General features: G+C 40.9%; 2 protein-coding genes across 2 annotated transcripts; both read right to left on the bottom strand.

The window, feature by feature from the left end:
• Positions 1-1,195: 1,195 nt before the first annotated feature.
• LOC307256425 (chondroitin sulfate N-acetylgalactosaminyltransferase 1-like) lies at positions 1,196-6,197 on the bottom strand (the record flags this gene model as incomplete). Its single annotated transcript, XM_080035373.1, has 9 exons — positions 1,196-1,485; positions 1,785-1,866; positions 1,952-2,046; positions 2,584-2,765; positions 3,339-3,440; positions 3,794-4,010; positions 5,331-5,509; positions 5,611-5,711; positions 5,835-6,197. The coding sequence occupies 9 exons, from the start codon at positions 6,195-6,197 to the stop codon at positions 1,196-1,198; spliced, it is 1,611 nt and encodes a 536-aa protein (XP_079891499.1).
• A 5,095-nt stretch (positions 6,198-11,292) lies between these two features.
• Positions 11,293-23,832, bottom strand: rnf122 (ring finger protein 122). The gene is made up of 6 exons (XM_080039860.1): positions 23,709-23,832; positions 17,906-18,062; positions 13,163-13,208; positions 13,036-13,077; positions 12,822-12,904; positions 11,293-11,504 (listed from the first exon to the last, which is right to left on the bottom strand). The coding sequence occupies exons 1-6, from the start codon at positions 23,731-23,733 to the stop codon at positions 11,390-11,392; spliced, it is 468 nt and encodes a 155-aa protein (XP_079895986.1). The 5' UTR covers positions 23,734-23,832; the 3' UTR covers positions 11,293-11,389.
• Positions 23,833-25,385: the final 1,553 nt, after the last annotated feature.

Consider the following 25,385-nt stretch of genomic DNA (forward strand, 5'->3'; position numbering starts at 1 on the left):
ATTAATTCGAAAATGTTAACTTCACGACACGCCCAAAGTTTGAGTGCACCTTTAAAGTAGGCAGCCTATGTAAAAAAAATAATAATTATAGGCTACATTTTACTTTTCGCTTCTCTAAAGGACACCACAATAAACCTCACAAATTATGAAGAATAATTTTTTGCCGCATTCCCAATGTGACCTTTCTATGGAAAGCAAACATACAGTGGACACATAGATCAGAGAATGCTTTCTTTTATTGACAAACATTTTGCTCAAGTTTATGTCCATATGAAAAATAATAATCTTTTTATATCACATTTTATCGAATCTGAAAAGATACACATAAATAACCATGTAAAACCAGAGCAAAAACATACATACAACAGTGACTAATAACATCACCAAAGCCTAATTCTTTTTCTCATTGCCATCCACAACAAAACTGTCCTCATTTTGTTCTTCTGTTTGGCCGTGTCTGAACTGCCATACTAGCGTCCTACATCCTACATACTCATGCATACTCTCTACTCAAAGATCGATTGTGTATGCGAGCTGCGTCTAAAACGTTCTCAGTTGAAGTATACTCAAGCAATGAAGAATTTCTTCTTCTTCTTATAAGATTCAGGCAGTTTAGACACTGTTAAGCTTATAACCGCCCTCTACAGGTTAGATATTGAACTAGATTTTTACAGTCCTGTGTTCATCATCTGTGTTTTAGACCTCTTGTTTTATAATAATGATGTTTTGAGGCGGAGGATCCCTCCGACGCTCTCTGTCCGGCTCATCAGCACTCAGCTGTCTGTGAGTTGAGCTGGACGAGCCGCGGTGTGTGGGACAGCGATCTGTTCTGATCTCTCTCCACTATCAGACTCACAACACTCATTTCACTTAGTGACTCTAATGTTGTTAGGTATTTATCTTCATCTCTTATCTATTGTAAGAGTGTATGAATGACTGCACGTACAGTTGTCAGATCGCGGAACCCCAAACAATGTTGTTGCCTAGCAACTTGCTCGAAAATATTTCATTTTCCTGGGCGGGTAGAATTGACCCAGTGCATTGTGGGGCGGTTGAGTAGGAAAAGTATACGATCGATTCATACCCAAAATCTTCCCGGAAGTTAGTACTCATCCGGGAATTTCTCACATACCCAAACTCGCATACCCAACCGTCACATACTCAAATTGAAGTCAAAATGAGTATGAGTAGGACGTTAGTATGGCAGTTCAGACACGGCCTTTGTCTGGGAGCTCAAATGAAGCGCTATCTCTGCTTTGAAGAGCAGCTCCCCCAGCTGGCCGTGCGAGGCTTCACTCATGGCTTTGGTCTGCATGCACATCTTGTACTTGTCCGGAGGGAGCTCGTCCGCGCAGTTCTTCTCGTGCCACAAGTGGAAAAGACCGCGTGACGGAGCGCGGATGACCATCAGTTTACTATGAAGGTACTTCCGGTACAGGTGCACGTCCTCCAACCCCCAACCTTTGATGTTACGGTCAAAACCACCTGTCAGGAAAGAAAAAGGCTTTAGAGAAAAGTGCCTATGACTGTTCACCGTTGGAGTAAGGGTCCTTTTTACTTTAAGCATGTACAACTACTGTTGCAGCACTAGATCATTGCTAATAGATGTGTCGCATGAAAATGAACTGAATGACTAAAAATCATGTATTTTATCTATCGATTGCATCATACAGTATGCTCATATGATGAAATGGAGGGATATCAGTCTTATTTAATAGTTTTATTATATTTGAAAACAGGTAATTATGGAAATGAATCATGATGACACAAGTATTTTTAATTACCTATGTTGATAAAATCAGACCTGTACTGGCATGTCATGCCAAACCCAAAGTCTCTCCAGAAGCCAGTTTCCTTCCTTATCACCTGAGGGCGCAAAGAACAACAGACATTCAGACGATTTTTGCTCCAATTTATTGAAGTAAATGTTGCTGTTTGTTTGTTTACATACCTGTTGTAGTTTAACAGGGGGCAAAAGTGTGTGATTACTGTAGATAATAGATGGGTTGTACTGGCTGAAGAGCACTGGATAGTACACCTTCTTACCTAGAGACAAAAGAGCTGTTATAATAATATTTAAAGGATTTAGATATCTTCCGACACTGATATGGATTCCGATACCAGTGCTCTTATTTCTTGACTATTATTTTTGTTGGTATTATGTATTATGTGCAAGGTTAAATGAGGCAGTAGGCTAGTATATGACACAGTACATCTTATTCAAAGAGCAACAAACAAACAATGCATCAAATGTATGTATTTCAAAGCAATTTATTTTAAACGTTTTGAACTGTTTATACAACTAAGTTCAACAATGTAATAATAACAGCATTTCAGTAAGTGCACTGGCAAATTGACATCTTTCATGAGGTTAAAGACATGATTATTTAAAGTAAGTCATTTGTTGACTCTACTTTTTTGACATACTATATTGTACTAATAATATCCCCGGGTAACGTCTCAGTGGTAAAAATGTTGCATGATGTTGCAACAGCTCCTGCCTAATACAGTATGTGTCATGCAGCCTACAGTTAAGCAACTCTCTCTCTCTCTGTCTTTCCTCTCTCTCTGTCTCTCTCTCACCAGGCTCTGCGTTGAGACGACAGGAAGTGAGGAAGTCGGCGGTGAAGTGGATGTCAACATCACAGAAGAAGAGCAGGACGTTCTGGCTCCGCCTCCAGGCTCTGGCGCCCACATCTAAGCCCCGCCCACGAGAAAACTCCTCATTCATCTGAATCAACGTGAAGCTCCTGAACCGAGTTTCTCTGAAGGGGGCAGACCAAGTAATGGACACAAGGGCAATTGTGAGCAAATCTGTGTTTAATTAGAAAATGTAACTATTGCACAGTTGGAGCACTACATACTTAACAATAGCTCATAGAGGATTTACAGTGTTATCCTCCCAAAAGTCTAATATCTAATGCAAGTTATCATCCTGTCGGAGGTGTGGACTCGACTCATGAATCTAATGACTTAAGACTGACGTGTAACTGAAAATCAATGGCTTGTGACTTCACTTGGACGTGACTTGATGTCTTCTTAAAATGAATCAATAATCTAATAATCAATTGTTATTGACAGCAGTCTGTGAGAAAGAAGCTTGTCAGACCAGCAGTACATTGCTGGCTGTTTTATGAAGTGATACCATAAATATTTGTAGGAGAGTTTAAGGAATAGAGGAGAAAATACAATGATGTTAAATGAGCATTAGGCCGCCTGTAAGTTCATCAGTGATTTGTGTCAAGTTAAAGGTGTCCCCTGTGACACACCTGGACTGAGCTGTCCAAGATCAAAGGCATTTTACTTTACAACACACTACTGTAAACTGACTGCATTACCTGGTGGTCTGGTCCAGCATGGCTTTCACCTGGTCAATCTGATCTCGACCAAAGTAGACCACAGTGAGATGGACCCTGCCGTCTTGCTGGATGCACACTTCTCTGAACCAACAAGACAGAAGGAGGCAGTATACAAAAAATCAAATAAAAACAAGTCAGGTCCATGTCTCTACCACTTCATCCAGAGATAGTTACAAAAAAAATTTACACACAATTTTTTTCCCCGATAAGGACAACAATTACATTCACACCTGTGGAACATGCCTTTCAAATCTATAAACTCATTTCCCCTGAGGTGGCGAGGAGTCTTTATTGGCTGTGAACCAAACTACTATAAGGATTGACTCAGCGCTTCCACTTAACATTATTAGATCAATAATGTCATGACACAATCACAGTAAGCGTCTGGGAGTGGTGTACAGCAGGTGTTTCAGTTGACTGTGGGGTGGTGATACCTGAAGTTGCTGATGAACTGCCTGAATGCCTCTGGTCTCTTAGATAGAGGTACGATGATGTTGATGAGCATGCCGCGCGTGTCCACACTCTGGCTCTTCACTTTCACCACAGGGCCAAACGGCCTGAAGAGCACCAGCTGGGTGAAGTCCTGTGGGCCGTCACCTTTAAATAACAGCTCGTAAACCGTTCCTCTGTCCCGCTCTGTTCGAGTCAGACCTGCGACAGAGACCGACAAAAAATAAATCACCTCCCACATCTACATGTTCTTCCATCGTGTAGGGGAAAAAATAACATGCAGAAAGTGTTTGATTGGTACATTTCCAAATATTGAATTCCATTTAATTAATTTAAATAGAGTCTTTTTGTCAGATGAATACAATTCGACATGTGTGAAATACAGTTTCCAATGATAAATGAGTAATGGATGAATACTTTAAATACAGAGGTTCTTTCAGGTTCTTACTTCTTTCCCTATACAAAAATCACACAGAATATTTTCCTATGAAATTCCTTGGAAACCTGTGGAAAATAAAGTCTTACCAATAACAAATAAAGGACTCTGTCAAGGCTAAAGTGTTGATTGTGAGATTGTAGCACGGATATAACGTTAAGCTATTTTCTGCTAAATGAATCACCCACTGTGATTCAGACTTAAATAAGTCTGGAATTGTGTTCATTGACGCTTTCTCCCTTGATGATAAAGACCACCAACCAATCAGTGTTGTGCTGGCAGGGGTCATGTGCCAGAGCCATAAACAGATGTTGACAGGTTGATGGAGCTGTGTGTGGGCTGAAACAACCATTTTTGAATTAGCTGTCTGCAGTAAGCATGAACAACAACAAGCAACCCTGTCTTCACAGCTTGTCTTCCACATGTTGACTGAAATCACTGATGTGTGACAGATATATCACTCAGTGCTTTTTGAGGCACTGATTGATCTAATATGCTGGATCTGTATCTGAGCTGAGCCATGTTATGTCAGCATTATTACAAAATTTAATTTTTCCATTATAATTTACAATCATCCATTCAGTCAGTCACTTTGGGCCACATACTCAGTTTTTAGTGTCACAGCAATTTATTTTCATTACCTTACAGAAACAAAATACTTATATTGAGTCACGCAGTGGGACACCAGCACATAAAAAGTCATGATGCATTTAAGGTAACAGTTCCAAAACCCGCATTGTCAGGGTTGCTTGCAAAATTGGCCATACGTAAAGGGCACTTTTGTGATGTTTTGATCTTAACACGAGTTTACCCATTGGATCAATGCATCCTTATTACTACTCAATGGCAATAACAACCCCTACAAAACACAAGAAAACAGATAACATGTGCTCTGTGAATAATGAGATGTCAATTGAATGAATCTTATTATCAGGTTTCCAGTTTCCTCCCAGACTCAGGTGTACACTCTAAACTACCCATAAACATCAATGTAAAGTCTGTTTGTCCAGAAGTGAGAATTGAAAAACTTTGCACAACATATCTCAGGGCTACAAAATACATTTATGAGATCTTTCTTTTCTCACCCTCTATGAAGTCTGAAGGGGAGTATGTGTGCTTCCTCCTGGCGGTGTCCGCATGCTGCAGTGGCCCATTCAGCACATGCAGAGCTGTTTCCACTGTTCCTATCAGCTCGTCCCTGCGGTCCCTTCTCACAGGCCTCTCCTCTGGGTGCCTGGTCAGCCCAGTCTCCAGCTGGTATACTCTGAGTGACACAACAACAACAAAACACTCTGTGAAAAAGGCTAGCATTGCATGAGGTTAGACTTGACCTCAGAAGTGATATAACTCTTCTGTCCCACTCACCTCCGCAGAGTGAAAGTGTCAAAAGGAATCACTGCGTATTCGCTGGGCACCTTTGAACCCGAGTTCACCTCCGCCTGGTTCAGTTGGGAGCGGAATAACTCCTGGAAGGACGTGATGTAACATTTACTACTTACATCCGTAATGTCAATCTTCAGTCATCATCGGCACACATTGAATTCTACATCTTTTCTGCATCAACGTCGTCCTCTGTCATATTTTCTTACCTTCAGATCAGACTGTGTGGGGGTTTTCTGCAGACTGCCCAGACCCTGAAGCAGAATCCCTTTTGTTTTAGCTTTCTCCAGAGAGTCCTGAAGCTGCTGCGTCCTATCCTGGAGAGCCTCCTTCAGCTGGGCTATCTGCTTGGTCAGGCTGTTGATGTAATGTCTGTGAGAGTCCTCGCGCTCCTGAAGCAAGGCCATGTATCCCTCCTTACTGGTGACCCCTCCAGACCACGGCTCAGACTGCTGGCTGCTGTGAGACGCGGGTTTACAGGCCAGCAGGTAGAACAAAGACAGACAACAGCAGAGGCCCAGCACAATGAGGCCCACACGGCCCAATAGGGCTAAGAGCCACCGTTTAAACATGGCGGATTGTCTTTTTTCAAAGAAGAATGTAAGATTTGAGGCTTATAGAAGCATTTTGTCACATGCATATGCACCCACGAAAGGATGGGCTTCCCATCGTTCCTAAACCATAGATTAAAAATGATGGCTTTCAAAGTAGACGTCCTCCTGTTTTCTCACGTCATCCTCATCCGTCACATCCTCAGGCAGCATCTTCACAGGGCGTCCAAACATTAAAGGCTCTTAAACATTGGACCAATGTGTTTTTGTTGCATGTAAGTGCAGAGATCATCATGACACTCCCTACAATGACAACAAGATACATTTTCAAGCAGTGTTCCCCAAACGTTTAGGCTTAATGAATGAATTAAAAGACACAATTACAGCTAATGGACACAAAATGTGAGCATTTCAACCAACAAGGCATTTTCAAGATGTTTAGAGGTCTGAAGAGGTTAAGGTGTATACAGATGCTAGTGAGGCAGAATTTAGAGTGCTTTGAGCTGAATGCTTATGTCAGCATGTTAACATGCGTACAATGACATACAATTTATGACATGTTGATGCGTAGCAAATGTTATGTTTACCAGTTTTCATCATCTTTGTTTAGTGAGTTATGCTAAGATTAGCTTATCAGCACTGAACACATTGTATAGCTGAGGCTGTCATACATTTAAATGGTATTTTACAATCAAAACTTAAGTTTAAGAGATCACCAAAGTCATTATGATTCAACTCCTGGAGATCATGAATGTCCGTACACACTTTTCTGGTATCCATCCAACAGTTTTTGAGATATCTAAGCCAAAGCTGTTGGACAAACATAGCCTTTTACTGTATGGCTACAGAGCAAATAATTATAAACTGTCAGATAAAGTTATTGTAATTTTGTGAAAAATAACTTTTCTGAATCATCCGATGACCCCTCATATTTATCAAGAGACCCAATTGTGGGTTCAAGACCCTCAGGTTGGCAACCACTTTCTACCAATTAATTACTGAAATGTTAAATCATCCACACAAAGACGCATCTAATGTTGCAGCCTTCTATCTATAGAAAGACTCAAAGAACACACAGAATTAAGAGAGAAAATCATACTACATCTTAAATAAAAATCAGATGAGAATCTGAGAAAGTGAATCAACCAACCTACTCAGTCTTGTCCTGATATGTTTTTTGAGCCGCTCATTGCGTCTTGCTGCTGCTGGTCAGGTTCATGGTTGCCTGCTCTAAAATGCAAAAAAAAGAGAAATTCCCTGACCTTACATTCACTCTAAGTGCCACGACGCTGAAGGTGGGAAGTGTCAGAAACAAGCATTTCTCTGTGTCCCTCCACCCTGTGTGTGTGTGTGTGTGTGTGTGTGTGTGTGTGTGTGTGTGTGTGTGTGTGTGTGTGTGTGTGTGTCTGTGTGTGTGTGTGTGTCTGTGTGTGTGTCTGTGCGTGTGTGTGTGTTTGTGTGTGTGTGTGTTTGTGTGTGTGTGTGTGTGTTGCCATCATCAGTTTATTCACAGCACAGATGGCTCTTTATTGCTCAGGTAGAGGCTGATCTCATGAATGACTTGTTTATGTTTCCAGGTCCACCCAAGCGTGTGTGTGTGTGTGTGTGTGTGTGTCTAAGTCAGTGTTGGTGAGTGCAGACACATGTATATATGTGTTCATGCCATGCAGACCCTTTTAAAACCCAGTTATTTCGATAAGCATTTCAGCCTGTTTCTGGACCCTGCACACTATAAAAATTCTTCCCCCAGCATCAAAAGCTTTTCAGCATAATTACTATAGTCATGGGCTGTAATCTTCCATCTCTTGTGGCTCATGTAAAAGCATTTCATCTCTTTAAAAATGACTGCCGAGCTTTCAACCTGCTGTCATCTCAGGCTGAGCACCTGACAGGCAGTAAATCACAGTGGGTGAGCGTTCATGATGAAACTGAATGCAAAACACTGACATCACTGCCTCAAACATACATACATCTGTAACAAAGGATACACGGTAAAAAAAACTGAAAAAGAAATTAAGTTTTGATATAATCACCAACTGCTGTGGATCTGAAGGGAAAGACGCGACCCGCTGTCCATCCTCTTCAACTTCTCGACCCTTCTTCGCTCAGTCTTTTGCTTTGAAAAAATCATCAAGAGTTTCTCAGCAATTCTTCAGATCTTCTCTTATGCAGTGCTGCAGGAAAGCAATGATCAAACCACTCTATACCGTGACACATTTGAGGGTAAACTGAATGTGGTCCTGCTGAAGTGTGAGCACCTCTTCTCTCCTGTCAGCCTCTAGTTCTTCCCAGCACCTCCCTCCCCTCTGCTCTCCTTTTCCATCCCTCACTTTCTATCAGACCCTCTGTTTACTTCCATCCCTATGAGATCTCACACCGGCTGCCATTCATTTCCTCCGAGACTCAGAGATGCATTTAAGTCTAATTAGAAGGCAACGGGAGTAAGGACTGCCCTTCAGAATTTTCTATGCGCTGCCACCTGCAATCTGTTGTGGGGAAATAGCTAGGTACCAGTTGGATCCCACCAATAGAACGGGGTCTTGCACATTTAATGAGGCAGCACACAGATGGTCCTTGTTTTCATCCAAAGATTTCAAATTCCCATGCTCTGACTTTTCTGAATTGGGGATTATGCAGCTTTGTTTTCTCCTTGTTCACTTCTATGGAAGGAAAACAGAGATTTGGTGCCCAGTATGAATGCATTCACTGTAATATTATATTTAATTTAAAACATTTTTTTTTAAAGTGTATCATTTATACAGTGACATGGATTGAGATTTTTCTTTAAACGATTTTAAAGTAAATGATAAAGGCTACAGTGCAGTGCTTAATGTCATTAGAATATGACTATGGTAAAAAAAAAAGGCATTAGAGTTAATATAATCATAGAATAGTCTATACTGTTTCTTAAACTGCAGATGGAGAGGATTATTTTAGCATCTCCTCTAGACTGCTGTATCTTTTTATTTTATGAGCTTTAAATGTGTTGATTAGCTGATTATTTAAAATGTTTTATTTTATTGTACTATTAGTGCAATACAAGATATCAACAAGATGCATACAACACAGCACAAAGTTAGAAATCTAACTAAATGTACAAAGACAAAAAAAGCACAAACAACAATAATATTAATTATAATCTTTATAATAAATAAATGAAAATTTAATAAAAAATGAACATTTACAAAGAAAAAGGGTATGGGCATATTGCTAGTTTTGCTTATTTTGTTGTAGTGCACAAACATGTGTGTACCTATGTGGGTGGGTTTTATTTATAAATGGAGGAGGAGGAGGAGATAGAGCAAAAGGGGTACAATTATTTGTCCTGATAAGTATTTTTTTAATTAAAAAAATACAAGCTTATAGCTACAATGCTCTCAGGTGGAACCTGCGGTCGGGCAGTTTGATTATATTACTTGTCACTTTCAGGATTTCAGCCTGGATCCTAACATTCATTCACTCACCTGTCGTACTAACTCTTCCTGTCAATTATCTGAGAACCACACAAGAGGTCCAGATGGAATCATTTAATAACTTATCATACATTATTTCACCTGGTGATGGCGCCAGATACGCGACAACCAAGAAACAAAGAAGAGAAGAAAAGCAGAGCAAAACAGACAACTGTATTTATTAATTTTTTCAAGTTATTTACATCTGTTGGATTATAAAATGTGGAATGTGGCCAGAGTCAGGGTTATACATTAATAACGCGATAGCCTTTTTTTTCTCTTTCTCTATTCTTTCCTTGGCACACTGACTCATGTGAATACAACAACCTCACTTATGTGTTTTGGCTTTTTAATTACGGCACGGCTGCCTTCTGTATCGGGGACAATGTGCTTTGTGAGGTTTTGTGCTCAATTTAGGCAGTGTGGTGCTTTTTTACGACCGAGGAATGTAAAACAGAATTACCGGCAGTTATGCCACAAAAAGAATGCAGTGCATGACCGTGACATTTAGTCGCTTCCCAGATGGCTTCAGAGAACAGCGTCTCTCATACTTCACAGACTTTTATAAAAGATTCACAACAACTGAAAAACAGGGGACTGGCTTTGCTGCATCCAAACCTTCAGTTTAGCGTTTTAGTAAAACAAAGGCATGGAAAAATATTTATGTGCGTGTGTGCGTGTGTCTGTGTGAATTCAAAGTGCAAATATCTAAAATCAATATCTTCAACATATTTCAAACATACAACAAAACTGTTACAGCAAGAGGCAGGAGGTTTCACTTCCTTACATCTAATATTAACACAATAAAAACAAGTCTGAACAATAAAAACATCCCAGTGGAAAAAAAACATGATACCACTGTATAGAGATGGGCACCAATATGGATTTTACACATCAGTATCAGCAATAAAATCAATTGAAAGACTGGAAGAAAACACTGATTAATTCCCTACAAGTGGACTACAGTCTGAGCTGCTCCTCCTACGTATTATGAATAAAAATGTTTTAACCAGTGCGACTTCAATTTATAATCTTTAGCCAAATATTTTTAAAAAGATTTTTTTTACTTCCTTGAGTGCAGTTTTAATCAACCCTGTATTATTAAAGTATTATTAATTCTCTACTGGCCTTCCACAGCTCCACTGCATTCGACCCTTGGTTCTTTGTTCTGGTGCAACTGCCAGTGCCGAAGATGATGAAGAAAATATCAATTTGTCTGTTTTGGCTTAAAAACGTGTTGTTTGAAAGAATTTAACCAAAGTTTTAATAACGTCAGCCTCCACATTGATACTATTTCATATCAGTAACCATGCCACCATCAGTCCGGGGGTCAGTGCTTCGTCATCCTTCAACACTCGTAGCTTGTACACATCTCTGTGAAAGTGGACTGTGTCTCCTTCACTTCAGACTGGAGGTACAATTGACCTCACTTGATTCAACGGTGAGAAGACGTGATGGAATGAGTGAAGAAGGGGGGATGTGTGTGTTGAAAGAAGGGTGGTGGAGCGGTGTGTGTGGGTGGCTGGAGTTAATCTCTCAGACACTTCAAGGTGCGTGTTGCCATCTCAGAGATGGTTGCTAGGCAACAGCATCCTTCATAGTCTTTCTCGGGGCGGCAACTAGGTCATCCCAGCTTTACTATCATCATGTGGGTGACCAGTGTCCCTCGTCCTGTTGGTCGTTAACTTATGCCAGCTGGTTTGGAGGGGGCATCCCACCCACGCTGGTGGAAAGGGGGGAGGGAGGAGTGATAAAGAGAGGTTACACCAGTTCATCCAGTAGAGTCCCTATGCTGTGGTGCTGCTCGGGGGGGCCCGCTATGGGTTTGTTGCACATTGGACAGACGCAACGTACTTCCAGCCACTTTACCAGACACCTGTCCAGGAGAAAACAGACGTTAAAAATAGAAGCCACACTTTTTTACCGAAGACGAAATACAATCCATGATTCCTCAAACTCATTTTGCATCATATTTCATAAGATGAGCATATGTTTTGCATGTCAGAAATGTGATGTTCAAAGTTATTGTTGAGTAGGATTTTTGCCTGTGAAACAAAGATTTCAATCAAATATTTCTTCCAGCTCTAATTTTCGCCAATATTTCTGCTTTTCCCTTCTGTTAAAGTCCCCACAAATGCAATTCTGACATCCACAATGATATTTTTCTGCCCACGTTGCCTCCATCCAGATTTAAATAGCATTGAGATTCTGTCATTCTGTCAATTCAGACCTTTTATTGCACCACCTACGACCAGGAACCAGGCTTTACTCCACCACCACTTACTGTTGTCTAGGATCCATGGGCGATACTGTCTTATGGAGTCTATTCACTAAATGTCTCCTTATTTATACATATTTAATCAGGAGAGACTATCTTCATACATTCTTAATCTTCATCAATATCTTCAGCTGTTGTTACTCACATATACACCACCACCACCAGTGTTTTTTACTCCATCAGAGGGGATTATTCCTGTACGGGTTACAGGCTAATTACCCTCCTAAAATGATGCCGTTACGATGGGACACTTTGACTTTTACTAGTTGTGCACACCATTTTTTTCCTTCTTATATGACAGTAAACTGAATCATTTGGGGCTTTGGACTTTTAAAGCTTTGAGCTCCTTTCAGTTGTGACTGTAATATAGAATGAACAGGTTGATCAGAAAAATAAGCAACAGATTAATCCATAATGAAAATAAGGATTATTTTCCTGCCCAATATGAAATTATAAAAGTTAAAAATGTCCTCTATCTCAGCTAACTGCAATAGAAAAATGCTACTTTCACATTAATGCATGACTAAAAAAATCGTAATAATAATAGTATTTTTACTTTTTATACCTAAGTGAATTTCCCTGAAAATACTTTTTCGTAAGAACTGAATACTTCCACGACCACTGGGAATGTTTTATCCAAATTTTAGCCACCTAATAAATGCTTTCCCTACACAACCTTAGTACTAGTTCTATCTATGGTTCTATCTGCCATCGCAGTGCAAGCTGGGATACACAAGTGCCCTGACCATCCCTCCCTGAATAGGAAGGAGCAGGATAAGTCAATCAAGTGACAACCACAAATTCTCCTTCTGTAGTTACTGATCACTTCAGATCAAACGTGACCATTTTAATTTAAACAAGCGCAGGAGGATGCAATGTGGTAACACTGTGAGAACTACGGTCTCCTGTACTCACTTCCTGTGGAAAGCATGTTGGCATGGCAACACTCCCAGCTCGTCTTTCACTTTGAAGTCCTCCAGACACACGGCGCACGTCTGCTGTGAGAGTGACAGACAGGACGCAGTGAGACGGGGGAAAGGGACGGTCGCTTGGTGGAATGACCGTGCATCATTTCAGCTGACTGACAGTGTGTATAGGGAATCAATGCAAATGTAAATCGAGTTCTTACCCCGTGAAGATTCAACTTTTTCGGATCTCCTTTTAAAACCACCTGTAGGGGTAACAAAAGACAAAGGTGTTTAGAGAGATTTAAGATGTATAGATCTGAAAGTGCTGAATATCAACGTCAAGCTCACCTCTCTGTATCCAAAGCGCTCACTCTGGGCTTGGTGTCGTAGTTTGCTATGGATGAATACAGAAAGACATTATGAAACAGCTTTGTTTACAATCTGTACAACCTTCCATCTACCATATTCTGCACATACTTATTCTTTAAAATTACAGACAAAGTATTCAAATCCTTTACAAAAGGAAAAGTAGAAATACTAGTGTGGCAGTCACCCATTTTCTGGTGCTTGTGGTTATTTTCTTAATAATCTTTTGGACTGTGAAGACACTTGTGAGGTTGGGCCCCCAAGTGAATATCTGGGGCTCATTGCCACCACACCGCAATGTATTCAAAGTTTTACTTAAGTCCGAAGTGATAACGCTGAAAGAAAAATTTAGAGGAGTGAAAGCTACAATATTTTCCTCTGAAATGTAATGAAATAAGTCTTAACTCTTCAGTCTGTTGTACTTTAGTATAATACACCAGTATGTGCACTTCCCACCACTTTCCACTTGTTCATTAGGAAAAATTGTTGTTATTCTCAGCGAGTTCAACAAAAGGTCATTGGATTCAGGCTCAGATTTAAGTTTGAATGGTTAAATGAAGGGACATTTAGTGTAACAGAAGTTGTTTAATCACAAGGGGCGCCCTTAGCTCAGTTGGTAGGGCGTCCCCCCCATGGGCCTCGGCCAGCAGCGGACCCGGATTCGATTCAAGCCCGCGGTCGTTCTCTGCATGTCACTCCCCTCTCTGCACCATTTCAACTCTGTCTCTACACTATCAATAAAGCATAAAAATTACAAAAAAAAAAAAAAGTTGTTTAATCTCACGGTTCGCTTTGATAATTAACTGTCTTTTCGAACAGCTACAGCAGTGGACAAATCCACAGACAATCATGTGTTCCTTTCCAAGCAACAAAGACACACACACACACACGTATTGTTCCAAAGTAATCATCTAACTACTAACACACACACGCACATATACTGTACACAAACACGGCTAATGAGTACGTTGCCTGTTTGAGTCCCTGCACCACCCCCAAAACCAACAATGGAGAGGAGATCTTTATCACTTGGCGAGCTGCGTCCGTTCAAGTTATTTTTAGGCCTCTCGTTCTTTTTTTTATACACAGTGACTCCAATGTCTATCACTGTCTGTGATTTGAGCCTGAAACTAAACCCAGCGAGGGCGATGTGAAATGAAGAGTTCATTTGTGACCTGAGCCCCCTCAAATAAACAACAACAACAACAGCAACTACAAAACAGAAATCACGTTGAGTTGAGTTGCTGCTTAAAGTAAGGAAGTGACAATTATTCGTTGTTTTTGTCACTTAGTTTATTGTTTACGCTGATTGCCGCTAACAATCCTCCATGCAGAACAATGTGAGGATACACATTTTAACTGTGTGGAGGGTTTCCCATGCCTGGAGAATGATGTGAAGAGGGTGAAAGGGGGGCATGGCGGGGATTTCAGTGCTTCAGTATGGCTGTGCCTGGTCTGCAAGAATAGAAAACCCTCATATAGCCACTATAGATTAGCTCTCATTGTATGAAGAAACAATGAATTCAAATGGTGTAAATTGGTTATTAATGAAAGGATGCAGAGAACTCAATCAAGCCCAAGCTTCCCCTCTCTGAAATTCTGTATATTCCAACAGTACTAGCACTAGCATATACTAACTAGATCATGTCCATGGTTCCTAGTGTTGGCAAATACTTTTATTTTTGCTCCATTTTAAGATTTCTCCATTTTAAATGTCATATTTCACTAAATAATATGTGTGTGACCATACTGAATACAGGAGCGCCATTCATAATTTGTCCATTAATTGATGTCACCTTGGGCTCTAGGAAATTGAATATTGGGTGTTTCTCACAATTTTCTGTCTTTTCTTCGACATAAGGATTCATTGATTTGATCCAGAAAATGATCTGCAGTTGGTAGTTAGAGGTCCCTATATGCATCGAGAAAGCTTAGAGCCAATATACACTATGTCCACAGTAGCGTTCAGGAAACACAGGATGTTTCGGTCTGCCTGCCATAAATCATTTTGTCTTAGTACCCTCGAAAATTGGACACATGTAAAGGCAATAGGCATTAATAATAACTCATGTATAATCATTAGAGGAAACTTAAGACTGTTTTTTCAAACGACTTATCATAATTATCATTATTATTATTATAATTTTTTTTACTATGACTATTAGTATAACTTACCCTACTCATGTATTCTGTTGTCTTATGAACAGCTGCATTAAGTTTTAGAAACCTGCCCATTTCTTATGGGATGTGGAGCCTTTGGGAAGGATTCACAGTGGCAGTCTCGAAGGATCACTGGAGGGAAATTAAATGAGTCAGTTAATTGATTTGGGGGGAAGCATCGCTGGTGGCTTAATATCTCTGCGCCCAGTCACTCTATTGTCACGCTGAAAACACTTTCAGCTCGCTGTGTGCTTCTCGGAATATTTCTCAGGCTACTGTAGCTACTCCTCAATACAGAGTACAGATCCACAGCTGTTAGAGCACATTGCCGCATAATTAAAAATGGGATATTTTTAGTTTATGCTCTTGGTCCCCTTAGCACTCTTGAACACAGCGAGTACTGCTCTGAAAACCTCCAGTTTGTGCAACTGTTAGAACAATTTCACTGACATATTGTGGATTTGGAGCGAGCCTGTCTGATAATAGGAGGACACCTGCCCACAACAGAGAGTGGCATTCAATTGCTTATTATTCGATCTGATGAATCATTGGTCTATAAATGAATTCTTAATCACACTCCTGCCCAAAGACTACCTTCAGTGTGTTAATGGGGCCGGAGGGAAGTGACTCATTGCTTATGATTCATAGGCAAGTGCTCTAGGAGAAACAGGAAGGATCGCAGCTTTTTGACAGAGTTGAAGGTCAATTTAGCTGGCGAGCGCAGGCCAAACAAAACATTTACGATCACAGGAAAGTGTCCGACTGCAACGAAAGGGGATGTTTACATAAATCAAAGCTATATATTGGGTTGTGTCGTGGCTGTATGATTGATGCTTGCTTTGGTCAATATTGGATACTAGTGTCGCAACCTAATATTAATGCACAAGGTTTGTTTTCTCTCTGTAATAACTCCAATGTATAAACATCTCTGAGATAAAAAAAAAAGAGCTCTAAATCGATGCACGATTGTCTGTCTTTTAAATCATTTCCTTCATGTTTACTTGAGGGTTGAAACAAAGGGGATTCCCACAAAATTACTTTCCCACCTATTTTAATTAATATATTAAATTCACCACTTTCTACAAGTGGAAAAATTATCTCATCACAATGTCCATTTGTAGCTGTTCTGTAGCCCTCGATCATAACATATGATCTCAATCATCCAATAGAGTTTGCCCTGCTGTCCCGTAGTTTCCATTCTTTGTGTTCCTGAGCACTTTAAGGATTTCCTCTCTGTGTTGGATTATGTTAATTAACATGACATGGAAACAGCGGTTGACAAATACATTTGGCCACAAAGGCCATGTTGACACCGTTCCGAAATTCATCATATTCTATGATCTTCATCAACATGTGGATTTTTTTTTTTTAATTACTCAACAAGAGTGAAAATTCATTAAAATGTGACATGCTCAAAAGCTACAGAACATCTACTGAATGGACATTGGAGTGAGCCTGTTGTAGTATTCAAACATTGACATACCGTCACCTTTTAAGTTGATAAAGTGAACTTGTTAGCAAACAGTTGCTTATCTACACATCCAGTTGTCATATTGCAACATTAACAGTCTTTTGGAGTCATGTTTCTGATCAATCTAAGTCCAATATCCACTCTCTTTTAGATCTGTTTTTGGTCTCCACCAACGCCTAGAATAAATATCTGGCTCTTGATCTTCCAAAAGCTCCACTATGCACCAGCTATACCGCTACCACTATACCTTAGTCAGTGTAAAGTGCGTTAGCCTTGAATTTCTCCAGCAGACACGAGTGTTTTAAAATCATTTTGACATTTTGATAACAGAGGCACTTTTTAGAAAGCACTCAAAACAAATCTAAAACTAAAAATAATACACCACATTGTGAGACGTCAGGTTTTTTGCCAAAAATAGATGGCCAGTTGTCTGAAGAGAACCCTATACTGCAGGTGTTGAAGTTTTATACACTTGCACGTGTTCATGTGTGATGCATTTGTGTAGTCCCACTGTGCGCTATCCGGGCCATGTCTATTCTTGGCATAGTCTCTCTGCAGTTTTTCCTCACTGCTGTCCTCACACATTGTGGCGAGCTGCTTCCCGTTGCCTCATATCCCGTCCTTCAGACACAAACGTCCCCTCAGCTCATCAGGGAGTTCACAGTCAACAGAGGGAGAGGTCAGCCTGTTCCTACAATCTTCCCTCCCTCACTGGGGCATCTCGCCTGCTAATACAATCTCCTTACTGTGGAGGTTTTTTAGGTGAGTTGGGGCACATCTGATTACTTACTTCATGCAGCTTGCCCACAAAATAAAAAAATTACCTTTTTATTGCTATCTTGATATTTGGAAGATAAGATCTTTCTTAAGGACCTAGTGCCTGTGTTTACCAGACAAATCAAACCAATGTGAAGGGAGCATTATAACATGCTATGCATTTTAAACCTAACCGTGGGGGAAAACTCATCAGGTTTACCCACTCAACCACTGATTCGAGCCAGAGCATAGATAGGAAGTATAGGTTTAGTCTTGTTGTTCTATATATTTCTTGGATATAATCAGATAGTTTTTGTTTTTCTTCTGTTGTCCCTCACCTGATGAAGTAACAGCAGAAGATGAGGCTCAGGATGAAGACGAAGATGCCCGTTCCAAAGATGACCATGTAGATATTGAGCGGCAGGTCCTGGAAGGTAATGGGTGGCATGGTGCACGACTTGTTGGAGTAAACCAGTCCCAGACCGCAGAAGCACCCTATAAACAAAGACATTTAAAGGGAGCATTTGAAAATACAAAATCACTTACAGGGAGAGCACAGCCAGGAGTGGAGACGATATATTATCATATGTCTCAAAAACTGCAACTGTACATACACTTATTTTGTAAAGTGTTGTACTACTCGTGCAGCTGTGGGTCAGACCTGCAGCGGTGTCTGCCTCTAATGGAAGTCAGAAAATTGAAGCGTTAGAAACACAAACATGCACAAACACAAAGAGCGAGAGAGACACGCAGACATGAGGTAGAAAAAGATGACCAGTGCACTCCCCTCTGATGATAAATAAGTCCTTTTCAATGTTGTACTTAGACATGTAAAAGCATTCCTGAGGCTGTATCCAGGCAACATGGTCGAATCTCTCAACACAGCGGTTCTGCACTGTTTGTCTGATAACTGGTCTGTGTATAGTTGAGTGGACAGACAAGTTAGTAACGGTTAGCCATAGACGAAAATATGTTTGCTGTTGTTGTTGAGAAATCTAGTTTTAAACATAGCAAGTGCCATTTGATTAAAATGGCAGCATAAAAATCTTAATGCTAAAATGTCTTAATAATTATATCTGTAAATTCAGGAGGGTGCAACAACTTCATGCAAAACAACCAATGTTTTCCCTGTCTTGAACTGAGTGATTTTAGAGAGAACTTGCCAGGGTGCCCTCCTTAATTCTCCTCCTTCTGTGTGTGTGTGTGTGTGTGTTTGTGTGTGTGTGTGTGTGTGTGTGTGTGTGTGTGTGTGTGTGTGTGTGTGTGTTTGTGTGTGTGTCTGTGTGTGTGTGTGTGTGTGTGTGTGTGTGTGTGTGTGTGTGTGTGTGTGTTTGTTTTACCATGAAATAGATTATCACTGTAGCACGGCTGTCTGTGGTCAAGGTCAGAGGTAGAGAGGGGGAGGGGGAAGGGGGAGGATCGAAGGAACAAACCTGACATGACATTGAGCAGTGTGCGTGTGTGTGTGTGTGTGTGTGTGTGTGTGTGTGTGTGTGTGTGTGTGTGTGTGTGTGTGTGTGTGTGTGTGTGTGTGTGTGTGTGTGTGTGTGAGTGTGTGTGTGCAGTTCACAGTGTTCGATTGTGGGGTATTGTTTCCGTTACTTGTCGTGTGTAAATAAATTGAGAACAATGAATTGTGTATATTAGATAGACAGAGACAAAGAGGCGCAGAGAGAGAGGCTTGTGTTATGTGCGTCTGCATGAGTAATGAGAAGTCAGGATGGGCTTGTGTGAGAGGGGGTTCTCTGTGATATCAGGGTCACACTAACCCCAGTGAGGGATAGTGAATCAGAGCAAACACAGGACTCGTCACTCGTCTGATATGAGCCCACTTCACACGGGAACAGGAACAACTGGCATAATGTGGCATGGAGACAATCAGCCATTTTATTTATTTTGATGAAACCCATTTATCACACATTTCTGTGATTATCACGACTTCAGCCAGTAAGCAGTGAAATTAGATTGTGTACCAATCGTACTATAGAGCTCAAAATCCTTGACTTTCAAAGATGCACAGGTAAGAACTTCTTCTGCAAGAAACAAAGTCACCAGCTGCTGTCTTTTTTCTATGTCTCTCCTCCACGTGAAGTCAGGTGGATTGGACACATTGGACTCAAATGGGCCCTTTAGGTGTGAATGTGTTATCTTTCTATGTTTACTAGTCTTACAATGGATCAGCATGCCATCCACTGTTCACCTTTTTTTGTCTTGATGGTTGTAAAGATGGATTTATATATGGGAAGACGGATGGAACGGTCGTCGGATGGACAGATGGATTGACGACTGACAGACAAACAAATGGATGGATTCACAGACAGACAAAGGGAAAGATGAGAAGACGAAAAATTAACGGATAGTTGGATGTATGGATGGAAATACAGATGGATGTATACATGGATGGAGGGAGGCATTGGCAAGTGGACAAAAGGAGCTATGGAAGGATGGATGGATGGATGGATAGAGAGATATATGGTTTGACAGGCAAAAAAAGGGATTGTTTAATGGACAGACAGCAAAATGAAAGGATAAATTGATGGTTATAAAGATGAACGGGAAAACAGTTAGGTGGATGTACGGATGGACAAATAAAGGGATAGATAGATGGAAGGATGAAGGGAGGCAATTGGCAAATGGACAAAAGGAGCGATGGGTGGGTGCAAAGACAGAGAAATGCACTGACAGAAAGACAGACAGACAGACAGACAGACAGACAGACAGACAGACAGACAGACAGACAGACAGACAGACAGACAGACAGACAGACAGACAGACAGACAGACAGACAGACAGACAGACAGACAGACATATTAGTGAAAGGATGGCCAGACTAAGTATTTCAGAAAATGTATATGTGGATGAATAAAAAAACAAATGGAAGTATAAACTAATGACAGAACTGACATACAGAAACATAAGGATGGATGATGGACAGATGGAAGGAGGGATGAATGAATGAATGAATGAAGACCTTTACCAATTTAATTTCCCTGTGATGGATATTGTTTTTCTTGTGGCACAGTTTTTTTGTTTGTTTATATCGATCTTGGTATTTCTGGTCACTCCTGCGGCCAAAGTGACACGTTGACATTTCTATTTGACATTTCGTCCCCCGCCTCACGGTAGAAATTGAGGAGAGTGAGAGGATCAATACTTCCCACCTCTTGGTCCTACTCTCTCTGAATGAGAAGTGATGGTCCATTTATCGATGGCTGCACACTGAAGATCCACCACCTAATGACTTCACTCAGCAAGAGGCGATCGTTACCAGAAACCTCGAAACCTTGCGGGCAACATGAGTGTGTGTAAATGAAACACACAAGCTGATCGAAGGCCCCGTGCAGGGGACGAACCCGGGAGCTCACAAAAACTGAGGTCAACATGAGTCAAAATTCTTACTTTCTTAAGAAAGTTTGACACCAACCAGTCTGGTTTAAAAGTATATCTGATTATTTGAAGAGAAATCAACATATTTCCAATTAAATTTTTTTCACTTAAAAATTCAATTGTTTTTTACTGCAACCTTTAATCCCTAAATAATATTCTGAATGCCATTGTATAGCTTTTTTCTACATTGCCAGGTAACTGTATTGAAGAATACTCAATACATCTGACCTCTACAAACAGAATAAGTATTCTGTTTGTAGAGGTCAAAACTCCAGCAAAAGACGTGCTGCAACGTAACTAAGTACATCTGCAGTCACTAACCATTCTCACGGAGCCGAAAAGAGTCCGTGCCCTCACGGCTTTCAACACACGGACATGTACTAAATTGCGTCCTAATCAATTGAGACTGGCACCACCGGCACACGCTAGGAAACAGCTTTGCGACAGCTAGCGTCGTAAAAATACTACCGCTTTTTTCCAAAGGGGCCGCCAACGGACATAGTTACTTGTAGTGGCTATAAATATGAAAAAGGTGTGCAGGAAACTCCCTATTAACAGTCCACTGTTTGGATTTTTTTTGTTGCCAGAATCAGCCATAAAACAACAACACATGCAGCATGTGCACTAATGTAAAACATGAAGTCCTTTCCATTACATTAGATCCTCAATATTCATGACCTTGTTATCCACAATGGAAGCTGAACACACTTGAAACGTGAACAAAGAGGCATGAGGACCTAATTTTCTCCATCGTGTGTAATCTTTACATTGGTCAACGAATCTGCATCACAAAGATTGTCAGCAGACAAAGGCACACACACACACACACACACACACGACTGTTCCCAAACATGTCCATGTCACTACACAGCTGATGGCACAAAGCACCTGTGAAGCTGCTGCACACTCACACAATCCAAATCGGGGTCATTTTCTAATCAAGTTTAGTGTGTGTGTGTGTGTGTGCTCGCGCCCTCCTCATCCACCTTTTGTATGCACGGCGCCGGGCACACAGCTATATGTGCTATTTTGCTTTGGGTGGAGCCCTGCATGTCCACTGACCTATATATTGGCACACTCAGGAGGCGCCCCGTTACCATGGCGCCAGGAGTGGCAGATGCAGAAGAAAGGACCGAGGCTAGCAAACAAAAGTTCCCATTTTGACAATGGAGATAATCTGAATGAATAGTCATATTGTGTTTTGTTTATCCTCGTCCCTGCGTGATTTGATAGAACTGGAAAACCCCTCCACTAGGGCAGCTTCCCCGACAGCTCCTCCAAGATGCCTGTTGGGGGTTTTGTCCTATATACGCTGCGTACCCACAAAGCAGTTTCTAATGCTGGCTTGCACATGAAGACAGAGCTTCCCATCAAATATTGAACAGTTCAAATGGGGAGGGAAACATTCAAGCCTGCCTGCTTAACGGGGTTTTTTAAGAGAAGAAAGTAGGATAGGCGCAAAACTCATCCATCACATGCATGAAAAGCTGTAGATGTTTCACAAATAAACACAGGAACAAACAGGCAAGATCACAGATACACTGTCACCCAGAGCCAACGCTGAGCTGGGGCTGCCTGATACTGCCTCATTTTTTGTAGCAAAATGTCCCCCTTTGATAATGTGTGTGTGTGTGTGTGTGTGTGTGTGTGTGTGTGTGTGTGTGTGAGTCTCTCTCTCTCTGTAATTTCCCCCCATGAATAGCAAGGGAGTTGAGCAGCACACAAAGGCAGTAATTGTTCTTGTCTGAACACCACTAACAGTGGACCAAGGAGGAGAGGAGGCTCATGCTGCTCTCAAACGGGCGAAAGTCAGAGGGAAAAATAGACCACCAATCCATCATCTTCACCAGACATCACTGCCACTGAAGCACTGACACATCACTGCACACTGCAATGAACCAATTCATTTTGTCTAAAGCGTGTCAAACAGCAGTCTTCAAGAACCATGGATAAAGTTGTTTCCCGACTCTTTGACTTTTTGAAGATAATTGGTTGGAGGCCAAGAAGAGTGTAAGTGAGATGGAGTCAGTCAGCGTAAACAAAGATTACACAGAAAAGGCAAAATGTTACATGGAGAGCACAATGAACGGCCTTGTGCAGCTCCGTCCCAGTTGAAATTCATTCAGATGCAAATAAAGGATTCCATTGATTAAACATTCAGATAACCATTTTCCTAAAATAAACACGTTAAAAACGAATGCCTCACAGCAATAAAATCCATTTAAGTCATATTATTAGCATAATTAAAGGGTGACTGTAGCCAACCTAAAATGTAATGAATACGTTAGTATTAAGCATTTATATTAATTTCATAAATGGGTTTTTAATTATAACATACTATCGTGTATGGGGCTACAAGTAAGTAATATTGTCATTATGCCATCATTCCATTATTCATCTTTTGGTCTTTAAAATGTTGGATCATTGTGAAAAAAGTGTGCCTGCTTTCATTTCCCACAATTAAAAGTGATGGTTTCAATGTGTTGTTGTTGATATTCTATTCTGCCCAAGATATGGAGTTTAATCATATGGGCCTATAGCAAAGAAAATATCCAAATGCTAACATTTGAGACACTGGAAGCAGGGGAGGCCCTATGAGTGTTATTTTTAATTCCTTGATATAAAATAGAAACTAGATAATGTTGGGTTGAATCAGAGAAAATAACAAGGCTGTGTTTCACGTTTTAGGCCTAACAGAGAGAGAGAGAGAGAGAGAGAGAGAGAGCGCTCTCACATTGTAAAATTACTGCTCACCGTTACACCACTGAAACGGGTGCATCAATGCACCAGAGGGAGTCCTTGCCAGCGGGATTCGATTCGTGTTTACCAACAAGCCGCAGCCAACGGAGCAGATGGGTGACGACGGCAACGAAAGCGCACGAGCAGAGCCGATGACCGACTGTCAGCAGCGCGAAAGGTGCGCGAGACAATAGCACAGGTGTCTCGTGAGAGAAGGACAAAAACGGACAAAAATGTGGCGAATGTCGATTTATTCTTTTCTTGTGGTCCTAAGTTGAAGCGAGGTTATGTCCCATTATTTGTTTCGGTCCTTCACAATAAAAAAGAGAAACGGTGATGTGGATATCCCCTCCACTTCTCTGTTTAGGACTGTGTTATTATCAATAAACGGTATAACACTGACCCAGCAGCAGCAGCAGCATCTGTTTGAGAGACGAGGAGGGAGAGAAACTGGAGCACTGGCTCGCTGTCCCTGCTCCCGCCCCCCAGCAGACGCTACTGACGTGCGGCGAGGCCAATCGTCAGGTCGGCGTGTGTTGTGACGGCGGTGGCTGCCTGTGTCTTCTACCATCGTCTCTCTCCCCTTCACTTAGTGCTAGAGTGTTTTACATGCTAATTCGTGAAGGGACTGAATCAGTATGGCCTACCACGGATTTTGAAAAATGGCCTTCTACAATTCCACTCTCCTACAGTGCCAAATCACCCCTTTGCCTATTTGTGGGACCCTGATGGTACCCATATATAGTTTCTTCATTCGCATTGTGTAATGTTAATAAAGAGCTGGAACAAAATGGCTAACATTACCATATTATATTGTTATTAATATTTTCGTTGTTGTAATAACTGGGTATCTTTGAGTTTTGGGCTGTTGGTCTAAGAGACATTTGAAGTCTAGTGAATTCAAATTCAGACAAAAATGCAGACGGAAATTTGCTGAAGGTATAAAATAGGAGAATAAATTCAAGAGGTCATTGAAAGGTAGTGGTTCATGGTGTGGAAAAGCAGGCCAGTACAAGTAGTAGGGAACTGGTGGACAGGTAATGAATAGCAGGGAGTCCAAGGTTGGTTGCTACACATCATATATCGACATTCATCATAATAATTTTCCCACTTTCTTCTCCCGCCGAACAACAATAGTTGGTAAGTTAGTAACAATTAGTTGCAGAGCTAAATTGGTCTTGTGGCTGAGCACTAATTGCTAGTAAATAAAAAGTGATTTGGGAAGAAAATAAAAACCTGACTAAAAGCCAACTTCTTTTTCCAGAGCTTTCAACCACATCTGACTGTCTTCCTTATTGGATTAATGATAGATTGCATTAATGTGTTGATGAAGACACAGAGATGCAGCTGAAAGTTCTAACTACATTTTCCGGGGTTAAGAATGAACCTTCACGCTCAATGTCGCCTGTTGGCCCTTATCATTTCATGTAATATAGTGCTTGAGCGGGACACACTCTCAACACACCAAACAAATTCTTACATGAAAAACTGATTGTCCTGACATACACTTTATTTTAAATTGAAGGTACATTCTTGACCTGGGAAAACTCAGTGGACCTTGTTATGAAATGGTGCAGCCAACAAATGGTGGTCTGTAATGAAAGAATGTAAACTTTCTTGGAGTTTATTAAAACTCCTAAATATACAGAAGCAAACACACCTGACATGACCCCTATACTGTGCTCAATGGTA

This window comes from Ammodytes marinus (assembly GCF_949987685.1).
Source record: "Ammodytes marinus genome assembly, chromosome: 2".
Classification (NCBI taxonomy): Eukaryota; Metazoa; Chordata; class Actinopteri; order Uranoscopiformes; family Ammodytidae; genus Ammodytes; species Ammodytes marinus.

Bases quoted from the DNA above. Each gene is read 5' to 3' on its own strand.
- rnf122 (XM_080039860.1), bottom strand. From the start codon at position 23,733: ATGCACCCGTTTCAGTGGTGTAACG. The intron at 12,905-13,035 runs GTAAGAACTCGA...TCACTCTCACAG, and splicing joins AAAAGTTGAATCTTCACGGG to CAGACGTGCGCCGTGTGTCT. The intron at 11,505-12,821 runs GTGAGTACAGGA...TCTCCTGGACAG, and splicing joins CAACATGCTTTCCACAGGAA to GTGTCTGGTAAAGTGGCTGG.